Here is a 13,769-nt window from a genome sequence, read left to right as displayed (position 1 = left end):
TTTTTTTTCTCCTCTAAGAAAGACCTACAAATTCAGACCAATGGGTTTGCAGATAAAGAATCACCCATGGCAGTCACATATTTCGCAGACGAACAGACTTAAATTTACATCATAATGAGCAGTACATGCAGGATTAAGTATGCACAAAGCCAGACTGGTTACACGTCTCTTGCAACAATGCTAAACTTGCCTGTTGTCTATATTTGCACAAGCCTCCCAAGATGCCTTTGTCACTTCTCTTTCAGAAGATTAAAAGAATCTCCATCATCTGTTGAGTGTTCCAGTTCTACTATGTGCTATGTAAAATATAGGATATTGCTTTTACCCCCTCCTTATTCCTCCTTTGTATCACAATCCCCAGGCAAGCACCTGTTAAAATTTCAATACAGTTCTTGCTGGATTTAAAGCTGTGTGAACCAACAGCTATACAAATAACTGCTCTCATATTTCTTTAGTCTTTTTCCTTGCTGTTCTATTCCAGCTATGCTTACCTTCTGCTCCCCCTTTTCTCTGGTTGGTAGCTCTTAACTTCCACTCAATAACCGCTTGTTTCGGGGTTCAGCATATGCCCTAACAAAAAAGGGCTAACCTGATGCAGACTCCTTTCAGAGGAAGGGTTACAATCAGAAAACTGCTCAATGCAGGGTTGAGAGGTGGATGAGTTGCTTTGCTTGTTGACTATTATTTAATACACCTTTGCCTCTAAAGGAGGCCTTGCTGAATGGCTCAGTTCTCAAACTGCTCCACAGAACTGCATCACTAAGTATGCATGAGTATACTGCCAGTTTGTCTCCTCTCTTAAGCTACTTCCACCCACCTTTGTTTATTTTTCTCCCTTTTCTGCCTTGTCCTTTGTTCTTCCTCTGTCAACGTCCTCCCTCTCCCACGTTTCCTCTTCCACAAATCTTGGATTTTCCACATCCCCAGGGACTACGGAATGTTTTTAAAGTCAAATACTTTTCATTGTTTTCCTCTATGTCCCATACATATCCACTCTCAGAACTCAGATATTTTTCTGAGAAGGTCCTCGCCTGTCTCCACTCTGATCTGCAGTGAGGCATCTCAGTGATGATAACAGAGTAAGTAAACACATGCAAGTATTTAGGAGCAAGTAAATACTGTAAAGCTAACCAGAAAAGTGCTTGAAGATGAAAGGTTTTGTTAGATTAGTTAACCATTGCTGTTTAAGGTCAAAATATCAGCCAGCTCCAGAGTACAGGGAAGTTCTTGCTCCCCACCTGCCTATGCACTTGCTGCACTGCAACTGCAATTGTTGCCCCAAATTGTGCTCAAAATCCCTTCTGATGTGAGCTGCTAATCTGAAAAGGCAGACTTAGCTTAAGCAATTTGTGAATATTTCTTTATACCTATAGTCAATTATATGACAGTCCAAGGTAACAGCAAGAACACATCATGTTGGTGCACGTGAATACTATAGCAGCTTCCAGGAACATGCTTTGTCTGTGTTGCAGCAACACTCATGTTGCGCTTGGTGTGATCACATAGCATGTACTAAAGAAATGCACACTGTGTTTACTTAATTAATAAATACTTAAAACAGAAGCCTACACCCCAAGGTTGCAAAAGTCTTTGTAATTGCCATGCATCCTGTTTATGTCTTTGTCCAAGTAAGTAGCAGAAGTAGCACAAAACAGGTGAAGCAAAGACACTATAAAAACAAACCCTAAATATGAGTTGTTAGCTGCTTTTTGTATTGCCCATGGTTTTGTTGGCATTATGTAAATAACACTGAGGGATGATTTGCCTCCTAATCTACCTCTGTCAGTTTTTGAAATGAAAGTCAGATACCCCCATACTTTATACTTTCTTTCTGCCCCAAAAAGTCAGATACCCCCATACTTTATACTTTCTCCCTGCCCCAAAATTGGAAGCAGATATCTTATTTTGAGGAAAAAGGACATGTAACGTAATGATTAGCACAATTCTGGGTTTAGGACTCATATGGCCTTAAAATTTTGCTAAATCATGATATCCTGTTTACCTACAGCATCTAAAAACTCTTCTTTTAACTAGAACTGTATCAGTTAAGTGAGGCGTTAGCTTTTCTTCAACTGCCACATTCCAGAGGTTTCTGAAATACCCACTTATCTTTTGCTTGTTCAGTAGTTATACCAGGAACAAGAACATTCACATTGTTACTTAGGTTACATATTTTCTGTTCAGTAAAATGACAAATTTATAATATTGAGCTCACCAAGGAAAGTTACTGTGCTCTGACAAAAGGTAGCTATGTTTTAATGTTTTTTCATATTCCTCTACAGCCCATGAAACTCACGTTACATTTAGGAGTGTTTCATATATAAACAGTATTAAAATAGGGAAAATATGCCAAGACATAGACATGAGCATTCTTAAATTCATGATGCTAAATAAGAAGCGTTGTTTAACACATTCCAACATTTAAGCTCCTTGAAATATAAAATTTGGTTCCTACCTCAAAAAATAGAAGTGACAGGCATTATACAAAGTCATATCTAATCAATGAAATCCATACACAGAACACCAATGTTTATACATTAAGAAAACGAGATACAACAAATACAGCAGTAACCACAGAAGTCAGTGGAATTATTTCTGTGGTTTTCATGTAGTGCTGTTTTTAATGAAGGTGTCGCTTAATTAGTACACATCAAAAAATCAAGCAATCAGTGCTGGAGAGGCTGAGAAACAGTAACATCAGCCACCTGTAGCAGGTGAACCACATTTATGACACAACTTCTGTGCTGATGGGAGTGGGCTGGCAGCAGCAGATCAGCAGAGAAAATAGACACTGTCCTATATTCAATGTGTACAACAGCCTCATGTTCATTACATTCTTATTCTTTGATCCAAGCCTGACACAAGTTTCTGCTTGATTCCCTCCATCACATACAGGGGTAAATTCCCCTTCTGGTTTCTTTACAGCCTACTCTTTTGCTGGGGAAAAAAAATGTTTGCTATGCTTCTGTATTCCTGCTTAGGAAGCAAAAAGAGTTTCACCTCTTGGTTGTAATGCTTTAAAAACATAAGAAATTTAAAGAGTTTGAGGATATATACAGCCAAGGTACCAATTAGAGTTTAAGACTAAACACTGCTCAAACTCTGTTGAAAGCCACAAAGACAGGAAAGTGACACAAATTTCTAGAGCGTTATCTCATTTTCATTCTCTTGTCCTTGTGTCCAAATGAAAAAGAAAAATCTGTCTATACATATCTCCATATTCTGCCCTCAAATGCCTAGCTGGAGCTTCCAATGACACTTCCAAATTTAGCCATGACAGTGAAGAAAGGGACTGATGGATAAAAATAAGCCCAATCCCAAACAGGGACAATACAATTGTCTGGTAGTCCTTTATTATGCAAGACAAGGCAGGCTTCAGGACATGCAGATTTTGCATACAATCTGATGAGCACAATATTCCTTTGTACTTCATGGTGAAGTAAACAGCCTCATCTGTCATCCATTGCCTATCATTAACAGAAGTAAGGGAACAAAATCAGGATAGTTTCAGATTCTCTCTACCTAAAGTGCTAACAATTCAGAGATATTTAGCAGTAGGCTTTTAGCCTGTAAAAAGCAAACAAACAAACCAAACAGCCTCTACCTGTGACTTCAGTTCTCATATGCTTCTTTCAAGGTATCATAGCCTAAATATGAATATAAAAATCCAACCTGACACACTGGAGCACAAGCTGACTCCCCCTTCAGTTTTTGAGGTCAACTTCCAACTGTGTACCATCTGCCAGCCTTTCACAAAAGATGAGGGAGAGACCATCCTAGTACAGTAATGCCTGCAGCAATTTTGTTGCAACAAAACTGCCCAGCTCCATCACTTTACTCTCTTACACTGGTTCATTTTTATTTCATGGAAGTATAGCAATAAAAAAGTCAATCTAGAAACTTAATGCACTGATACAGATTTAATGAAATACAGCATACATTTTCTGCTAAACTTGGGCTACAATGAAAAAGGCTAAGCTAACAGCTACTAACATAACTAATAAAGAATCAGTTCTGATCTGACATCAAACTCCAGAACAAGTTATTGGGAGGATCAGCACTAGCAAGGGCTTCTGTGCAGTTCACTAGCTGATTTTGCAACTGAAATGGCTCTTAATGGTACTGAGCCCTAGAAAGATACAGAAAAGTAACAAATAGTAAGCCATCACTATGCCTCATTAGAGCAGCTCAAAATCACCTCCTTCTAATGAAAGATTTGAAAGAGGAGATTACAGCCAAATGTCATGCCATGGTATATTTATAGTTCTCTGGCACTCCCTTTGACACAGCAAGGTCTCTGCTCTTGTCCCTCACCAGCAGCAGGCAGAGGCAGGGAAGAGTCTGTCTCTCTCCAGCACTTGTCCTGCCCAAACAGGAGAGCGCCTGGCAGCCAGGCTCAGACTGCCTAATCTGCCTGAGCGTTCCGGCAAAAACTGTACAATCCCACAGATTACCCCTGCAGTTCATTTCTGTAAGTCACACTAATATATTTAAATACCAAAAACATTTTCCATGTTCCCATTTTCTTAATACTCAGCATTTAAAGACAGCACAGAACTCTAGATTCCAACAAGAGACCTGCTGTTAAATTTTATTTTTGGTGAAGCTGTATTTTTTGACCTTAAATTGTAAAGTGCAAGGCAGAAAACCGAGCAGTTCCCTAATTTCTCTCTATTATCTCTATTTCCAAGAAGGGGGAACAGTTCTCATAGGACTGTGCGAGGATTATCTAACATTTGTAAAACTTGTTATTCGCAAGGTGCTTTAAGCAATTTCAGTAACACTGAGTCAGTCAAACATGGGTGGATCAGCAGAGATACCTGATCACTGCTTTTAAAAGATGCTTTTTTTTTTTAAATTAAATTTTGCAGTAAAAGTATCACAGCATGACTAGTCAAGAGTCCTGTGTGCACTGTAAGTTACTGTGTAACTAATTCAAATACATAAAGCAATACATTACACAGGCAATAAAAATCTACAGGTAATACATTACTATCTTGTTTTAGACACATGAGGAAAAACAGTTCATGATCAGTGATTTTTTTTGTAGCTGCTTCTATACACTATGACTATACAATCTGTAAGGCTATTTTTTTAATTACACAGACCGTAAAACACAAGTAGATGGCACAATTACTCTGTGTTTTTTAATTGGTATGGAATTGACTAATCAGATCCCATCTAGCTCTGAAGGCTGTATATATGCTTTCTAAAAGTCTTTAAATTGGGTAAAAGTACTGAACTTTAGAAAACTACTCAGAACACACAATAATTAAATTACATACCATTTTTCTGGTCTCAAGTAAAAAGGACCCATCTCTTAAAAATCACTGTGCAATATACTGGAATGTAAGATGAACCCAATAATGTATTTATTACCTTTCACACCCTCTCCTTAACATTCTCTGATATAAAACTCACTTGCCTTTACTTGTATTATGGGGGAAATAGAGCTCTTATTATATACAAGGTCCCACAGAAAAAAAAATTGGTCACATAAGAAACTCACTACAAATTGTCCAAGCCCTAACCATTCACACTTACTTCTTATTATTACACTACTCAGCACAGTAAAGTGAGTAAGCCATGAGTCAGTATCTATCCTCCTCAAAAACAAACTTATATTACTCTTAGGGCAATGGGCCCATATGCTTAGGCCAGTCTGAGGGTTTCTGCAATCAGATACAAACTATCAGAGACTGACAGAGTAAGTGGTGGGGGCAACTACTCTTAAGTGCTACAACTAAACACCTCTGTACCAAATGAATTATTACTCTTTAATGGTGGCCCAAATTTAGTTTGCATTAAGGCCTCTCTAATCCATTCTGTAAGTAACATTTATAGATCGTCAAGGACCTATTACTCTGCCAGAGCAGTGTATGAAAAGCTGAGTGTATGTAAGACTCCAGCACAAGAAATGTCTGATAAGGAATCTTTATCTTGACCATTTTACTTTGCATTTATTTTTATTGCTTTAAAGTGTTTGTCTTTGAGTCATTTTACAGTTACTTTTGCTTCTGAGTACCACTAAGAAATTATTTCAAATAAATCCTATTGTTGTTTTGCTTCCTATTGTCATATTGTTATTCAGACATTGGGTCTGGTAAACTTAGCCAACTTCTTGTTTGATTTTGGTTTATCAAAGTGTAAATGTGGTGAAGTTGTGGAGCCTGTCCAGCTTCCCTTTTTAGTCTCCATCCTTAAGACAAATTAAACATCATCTATTGCTTTGAAACAGCTTTTAAAGAACAAGTTCTGCACCAAAGCAGCTGTAAGATCTTTTTTTTGTGTGTGCATGCTACTTGCTTCTACACAAAAATTGCCCTTCTGAACCCTTCTATGCACATGACCTTCAAATCACTTTCACTTCTGAACAATCTTGAATTCTTTATTTTGTATTTCTTATTAGTACATCACCTGTTACAAAAATTAGCCAACACAGCAAAACATTTAAGTCCCAGGCAAGCCAGCTCCCATACACATTAAGGCTCAAATCTTGCACACTGTTAAGCCTACATGAAACATAAAATCCCCTTCAGGTGAGGATCAAGATCCTGTTTAATGCAAGACCCTGCTCTTGATAGCAGTTTCCTACTCTTTAATATATAAATATTAAATAATTAAGTCTTAAAGGTACCTCAGTCACAAATCACCTACAATCTCTGTGCTGTTCCTCTACTACTGTCCTATTTTACATGCAGTTTTGCTATCCCCAGTTCCAAGGCTCAGGCTCAAAGCTTACAGCTGACTTGCTCAGCTTCCACATGTTCTTCACTCTTCCAAGAAGACTGGGCTTTGGACTCCCAAAACAACTAATACCAGCTTCTGTGGGTGGCAATATTTACTCCTTGTTTATACAGAATTTAACTTTGATTCTTAAAACTTACGTTTTTCTTTCTTTCAGGTTCCTTTGCTCCCTGTTCAGGCTGTGAGCCTTCATCAGGTGGTACTGTTAAGCGTAGCCTACAGACATTCATCTGAAAGAAAAAAGAAAGGTTTGCTTTTAGATTTAAGTGTTACAAAAAATATTTTAATAACTTGCTTTACAGAATGAACTGTACTAACATTCAAGTTTTAATTTACTATTTTCTACCTTCTGCCACATAGCTGACAAAAGATTATTTTTTAAAGGTTGGAGGGGTTTTTAGCTGGCAAGAAATAATTCAAGGGCATCCCCATAATTACATACCTGAAATAGCAAAAATCCATTTCAATCAACAACATGTTCTTATGTACTCATAAATGACATTGAGAGCTGAGATAACAGAACAAAGAACATAATTTTCTAGTTTCTCAGTTTTGTTTGCAGATTTGGCACTTTTAATCTTCAGAGGGGATTCTTTAGAAACACAAAGTGTATTCTGGAGTGAAGGCCTCTTTTCTGTTCAGTATATATCCAAGTATTTGATCCAAGGCTTCCTCAGTACTGCAATTCCACTGAATATGAATATTATTGAAATCTGATACGTACAAGTTGGTTTTTAAAACTAAGCTTCAAAATGCTTCCGAGAAAATTTAAGAGGTATTGTTTCCTATCGATTTCAGGAAAGCCATTCTCTTGCTGAGGAAAGAGGCCAATAGGGTTGACGCCTTCCTACCCCCAATTGCAGTTTGCCTTGCTTTTGGCTGAGAGATCTTTGGTGTCATGATATTTTTAAAGCAACGCATTTCATACAAGAAACTTGGTTAAAACTTCCAGTCTTAGTCCTATTCATGAGACATTTTTGTAGAAAACAACTATAAGTCCTAAGCAGAGCATAGCAAATGATGAAATGAGAAATCTGTCTGCCCAAATTTGAAGCTGCACAATACCTTCCCATGAAATCCCAGCTGTCTGTTGACAACAAACAGGGCTCTGAAAGCTCTACCTCAAAATGTCTAAAATATCTCTTTCATTTTTACTGTGGGCTGTCACCACTGTTCCCCTATAGTCCAGCATCTCAACTGATCTAGATCTCTCTAGTTTCTCCTAACTGCTTACCTCCAGTCATGCTGAATGTGTACCTTCTCTCTGAAATACACCTTTCCATGGCACTTGCCCAAGCTCACAGCTCATGTCTTGGTCATTACAGCACTTCCTTTTGCCTTGAAAATGGCAATCGTGTTCTGTTCACAGACATTCAGAGCACAGCAGCAAAGTCCTTTTCATAGACCCCAAATTTTACCATTTTATAATTCACTTCTTCCGTCTCTCATATCAATTAAGCTAACTTGACTTGACTTTCAAGGCTTTTTACAACACAGCCTCCTCAGAGCACCACTATTCAGCATCACAACAAGGATTCCAGTTTTCCCTGTTTTGAAACAATGGACCTTTTTCAACTTTTCAAACAAGCTTTAACTTTTTCTTCTTCCCAAGCAAAAGCAATTGGAAGAACTATCTGCAAATATCTGCAGCAACTTCACTATTTTTCTTCCAGTCTTTCTTCACATCCGTTGAGACGACCAATCAACAGTGTTTAGACTCCTGGTATGCTGTCAACTGTATTAAACAATGCTACTTTGTATTGCCTTCCATCTTCCACTCTCAGTTTGGTTCTTTAGGTCTGCAAGGCCTTCTACCAATAAGGAACAGTGTCCTGAGATACAGATAAAGTTCCTATAAAATGTACACTGTGTCTCTATTATAAAGAAGAAAAAAAAAAGTCTATAATAAGGCCAAGGTGAAATATAACCTACTCTTTAGACACATCTGTAGAGGCTACTTTTTGTGCAGTGCACTCCTCATTATTAATTCATCATTCAGCCATATGCTAGCAAATCTAGAACAAGACGCCACAGAGAAAGTGACATAAAACCCCCAAAACTTAGTATAAAAGCAGGTTATGCTTTCATATTTACTAAAGAATTCTGAAACAATGAAATGCATTTAAAAATGATGAATCCTCGTACACTGGCTTTTGACACGGATTGACCACTATGTTTGTTCTTCCAAGAACACCAGACTCTCCCCATATACTGCAGAAGCTGGAGGTGCTTCCTGCTTACAAGTTAGTTATCAAGACACATTAATAATAAACTCCTCAACTTTAGAGCTCCTTGATTCTTAAGGTAATTAATACCACCTTTTCTCACCTATTTAATTTCCATTTTCCCCTGCTCTTTCTTCCCATTAGCTTAGCAAGGCTCTTTCCTCTTAAAACATGTCTGTTTACAACAAGAAGGGAAACAGAGTCTGGCATTCCTCCATGTAGGCAAACAAAGACCAGCTCCATAAATAGGAAATACAACTGCATTTGTGCTGTGCTGTGCAGGAAGTGATAGATGAGGCCAATTTTTTCTTACAGTGATTTCAAATGAAGGAAAACTGGAGTAAAAGGAATGAAAAGCCTGTTAGGAGACAACATGAAAAATACCTCAAATAAATAGAAACAGATAATGACTGACAACTCACAGTTAGAAGAAATGGAGTTGTGTATGATTCTCTGAAGCTGGCAAATGGCTTGCCTGTTAGTCAGTATGGGACTAATTATAGCCAACATACTTTTAGATTCACAGTGCAGCGGTTGTAAATAAGTAATTATCCCTGTACCTGCATACCAGTTAGTGAATCATGACTGCCTGTCACATTACAGCAATTGATGTCTTACAGGGCTACTATGAAGGAAATCACAGAAGCCCAGTACAGATGGCAGTCAAATCATAACAACTAAGTTGGAAATATAAATTAATAACAGTAGTTTGTTGAGACTAAAAACACCGTGCAATCAAAGGGTTGCTATCATCTAAACTGTTTTTCTTGCCCTTTTCTTTTTACATTGCCTTCTCCATTACCCCCGAATCGCTTTTTTTTCCCCCACTTCCTCATTTCCACGCTGGCTCCTTACTTTTAAAACACCTCAAATCAGTATCATATTTTTGGCAGTATTTCTGATACAAAATAAAGCTGTAATGCTTTACTTTGCAGCCTGTTGCATGCAAATGCCAAACAGAGGGTGGCATTGGCAATCACCTAAGGATTCTAGCCTTGAAGTCATGCCCAGCGAGGCTTGTATGGCAGCGGCAAAGTATCACCCAATTCCTCACTAGGACAAACTTATACAGGCTGTACTCTTTCTATTGTTTATAACAATGGGACTTCCTCAGCATCGCTGGGGAAACAGCGGCAAACGTATAAATTAGCCATTCACTCCTGCTCCTCCGGGGCCATAGATGATGCACTCTACCTAAAGACGGAACTACAGACCAATCTGTTAAAATTCAAGAACACCTTAGAGACTGGAAGGGAAAAATAACAGGCATTGCTTTTTCCTCTAACCTCCAAAAGTGATTATGAATACTGTACTTATACTGTTCTTGCTATGCAGTGCTTTCTGAAGAAACAACACACTGTACCATTTGTCGGCAAGTTTACTTGACCAAATGAATGAGCAGGCTCACACGGAAATCACAGCAAGCCCTCCTCCAAACGGCAAAACACTGCTGCAGTGATGCCTTAAAATGGAAATGAAATCGTAACAGGAAGAGCCTCGACTCAGTGCCAAACAGTGGCAGAATAATGTGCAACTGAGGATGAAGGAGGAATTTCCAGAAACAAATTGGGTTATGCAGAGAGAAAGCAGGGAGGAGAATGTAAGAGAACTCCCCTAGCAGGGAAAAGGCTGTGCTTCAATTTCCTTCAACTGCTGACTGGCAGTAAGAACAAGTGAGGAAAAACAGGGACAGACATGTCTTCCACCCTACCTTTATGTCATCAACATTGTAACTTTGTGAGAATAACTTTTAAAAAGAAATACTGGGTAGAAGAAGAACCAGGTATCAAGTTTTCTAGACTATCACATTTTAGTTTCATTTGCAGCATCTGTAGCTTTGGCAAGCCAACAATACAAGTAATGTTAATTTTATGTTTGCTCCTGGCTTTTTGACACCAACAACCCACAAGTGGTATTTCCAAAGCTCATCTGACATAATTTGTGAAACAAATACGCAGACAGGAAAACAAAGACTGGCAGATTCAGCCCAGCACAACACCGATCAGCAAAAGTTTGCTGAGTGCAATGGAAATTAACAGGTGAACACATGCTCTTTTACCAAATTTCTAAGAGGCTAGTGGGACAGCATAGATGAGAGCTACTGCAACATGGCAGTTAAGAAAAAAGCCAATCTAGGTTAGTTAAAAATGTTAAGGCCTAGATCCACAATTCACATTAATGTTTACCATCCTACTCAAATCACTAGGGTGCAACTTAAAACAAATACAGATGACAGATTCAGTTTCAGTAATGTTCTTCAGCCTCTTCTTCCCCCCTTCTGAAAAACAAAGCACCCAGAAAGGCATTGATCGTAGTTAACCATGTACTGAAGTAATTACAGAGCTAGCATTAAAATAGTGAACAATGCTTTTATAGATTAACCAAAGTTACTAGTACAGCAATAGAAAAATACAAACTGTTCTACTAACAACCAGTCCCATTCTAAGATTTTCACAGTACCCCCACAGGGAAGATGTGGTTCAATATTGATCTAGCTTCAAATCAACTTTAGAGTTAACATCACCAGAATTTAATAGTTGATCTTTCTAATGTCTGATAATAAAATGGTTTGGGGATACCATGTTTGTTGAGTAACTATCTGCTAACCTACCAGCTCAATGGCCAAAAATCACTCCCTTTGCCTAAGACCCAATGTTAGTTTTAGACTTTTGAAGGTGAAAGCAGAAAAGGAGTGGGTGTTTAATTTCAGTCAGTCCTAAAAAGCGAAGAAAGTACTTTCTTTGGTCATTTATCTGTTGATTAGCCTGCTACATTTATAAAATCTCTGCTATGAGATTCCCCACACAATTAAAGGGCAGTTTTCCTGTGACCACAGGCACACAGGAATGTGACACACGTCTTTCATTTATTCAACAGTTATTCTAACTGTCTTCCTCCCCTCTTTTGACAACTCATAGTAAGGGAGTCACATTTCACTAAAAAAGGAACAGCAGCTTCCCAGTGGGTTTTATTTGCAAAGTAGGTTTTTACCAGTTTCCTTAAGAGAATGTATCAAATGCAGTTCATTTTACATCATCCCCAGCAAATAGATCATGGGGATGAAAATACAAAAATTATCACTTAAACACAAATTCTCTTAGCTTTAACTTCTTTAAGAAATACTAAAACAGGAAAACTCAATGGGAACATGGAAGACCTGTAGGGAACATAACTATGATTTCCAAGTCATCTTAATTTTTCCACATACATGAGCAATTTCATTTTTATTAAGGCCAGGGATTTTTTCTGTGGAAGAGCCTGACCCTCATGTTATCATGTAAAACACAGCAACATGACATTCTTCATTATTTCAGTTATGAACTCGTATTTTTGGAGTGTCAAAACAATCACGAAGGAATTCAAGAAGCATCATGATCACACGATTGTCTTTCTTTGTAACGACAAGCTTATCACTTATTTTGATTTATTTCTTTACACGTGGAATGTGCACTCACAATGATAGCAGTGTGGTTACAGAAGCAAAATAGGGCTATTTAAAGCAGGGTGGCTGTAGAGACATTCCTGTCATATCTGCCAGAGTTTTAACAACTTTTTAGAAGCATCTCCCAACCGATTAATACTTCATTATTATTTATCTCGTTTATGAAAATTACGAACAAATACATCAGCAAATCGTATTTCTGTATTTGAGGAACTGATTATAAAAATAAATTAATATTGCCACCTAAATCATTACAGTGAGCTTTCTCATGATAGCGCCTGGATAGGCAAGTTCTCAGTTGTAAATATGAAGGCGCATTTCAGGGGGGGGGGGGGGGGGCGCGGGGGAAGTCTCCAACACAAGCACACCTTCCTCGCAGGTTTCCACAAGAACAGCCAGGGACTAGCACTAACAAAAGCCTTGCAGGACACCCCAAACGCTCTTCACTTCCCAGCACCTACTACGAACGCGCAAAAAGATGTTCTCACACACCGCAATCTTCACCTGAAAACACCGAAAATAAGCAAGAAAAAAAAAGCGCTCCGCAGGTAAACTGGGGGAGCGGGGGAGGGGGTGTCAAACCGCCGCTTCGCCCCACGACACCGCCCGCAGGACCGCAGGACCGCAGGACCGCAGGACCTCCCCCCCGTCCCCCCCGCGCTGCCCCGCGCACCTTCCGCCGGGCGCGGCCGCCGTCGCCGGACGGCCTCCGGGGGGTGGTGGCCGTGACCGTGAGCCCCGAGCTGTAGCGCAGCATCCCCGCGGGCCGCCGGGCTAGCGCTGACTGCGGCTCCCTTTGGCCGGCGGTGCCGCTCCGCCCCCGCGCACATGGCCGCGGGCGGCCGCAGGGGCCGGGCTGCCCCGGCGGGGGCGGGCCGGGGAGGACGCTGGCGGGGCTCCGCGGAGGACGCTGGCGGGGCTCCGCTTCCCCCTCCGCGGCCCGCCCCCGCGGAACTTGCGTCCCCGTGCTGGCTCTTGTGCCACGAAAGTGCCCGATGTCCTCGCGTGGGGTGAAACTGGGCAAAGTCGCAGTGGGACGCCGCCCCTGAGAAATTTGTCCTCGGGACGCCGAGGTCCCAATGCAGGGCGGCATTCCCTCTGCTCCCGGGAATTTTGGGTGGTGCAGGTGCAGCATGGGGAGGGGGGCTTTGAGAGGAGACCCAGACGGGTCCATGTGTCACTCAGCCACCTCCTGGGCAGTGGAAAATAGGGGTTAGGGCTCGCAGGAGTCACTGGAGGCCACTTGGTCCCATTCTCCGGTTACCCACCTCTTGAGTGCTTTAACCAGAGCACGCTTTGTGAAAGCTGGACACTGTCCCCCCCTCCTTCCCACAGCTGCAATTCGTGAGCCATCC

The 13,769-nt window shown here is 40.2% G+C and overlaps 1 protein-coding gene across 5 annotated transcripts in view; it reads right to left on the bottom strand.

Moving 5' to 3' along the window:
- Nucleotides 1–13,769, bottom strand: part of MYZAP (myocardial zonula adherens protein) — an 84,913-nt gene that overhangs the window by 48,353 nt on the left and 22,791 nt on the right. For all 5 annotated transcript variants that reach the window (XM_072869236.1, XM_072869235.1, XM_072869237.1 and 2 more), the window contains one exon: nt 6,888–6,977. In XM_072869236.1, coding sequence (XP_072725337.1) covers nt 6,888–6,977 — 90 coding nt within the window. The remainder of the gene's footprint in view (nt 1–6,887; nt 6,978–13,769) is intronic.

Source organism: Ciconia boyciana, chromosome 8 (genome assembly GCF_034638445.1).
Source record: "Ciconia boyciana chromosome 8, ASM3463844v1, whole genome shotgun sequence".
In the NCBI taxonomy this organism is placed as follows: domain Eukaryota; kingdom Metazoa; phylum Chordata; class Aves; order Ciconiiformes; family Ciconiidae; genus Ciconia; species Ciconia boyciana.
Note: the sequence above shows the minus strand (reverse complement) of the source record. Positions and strands in the feature narration are given on the sequence as shown.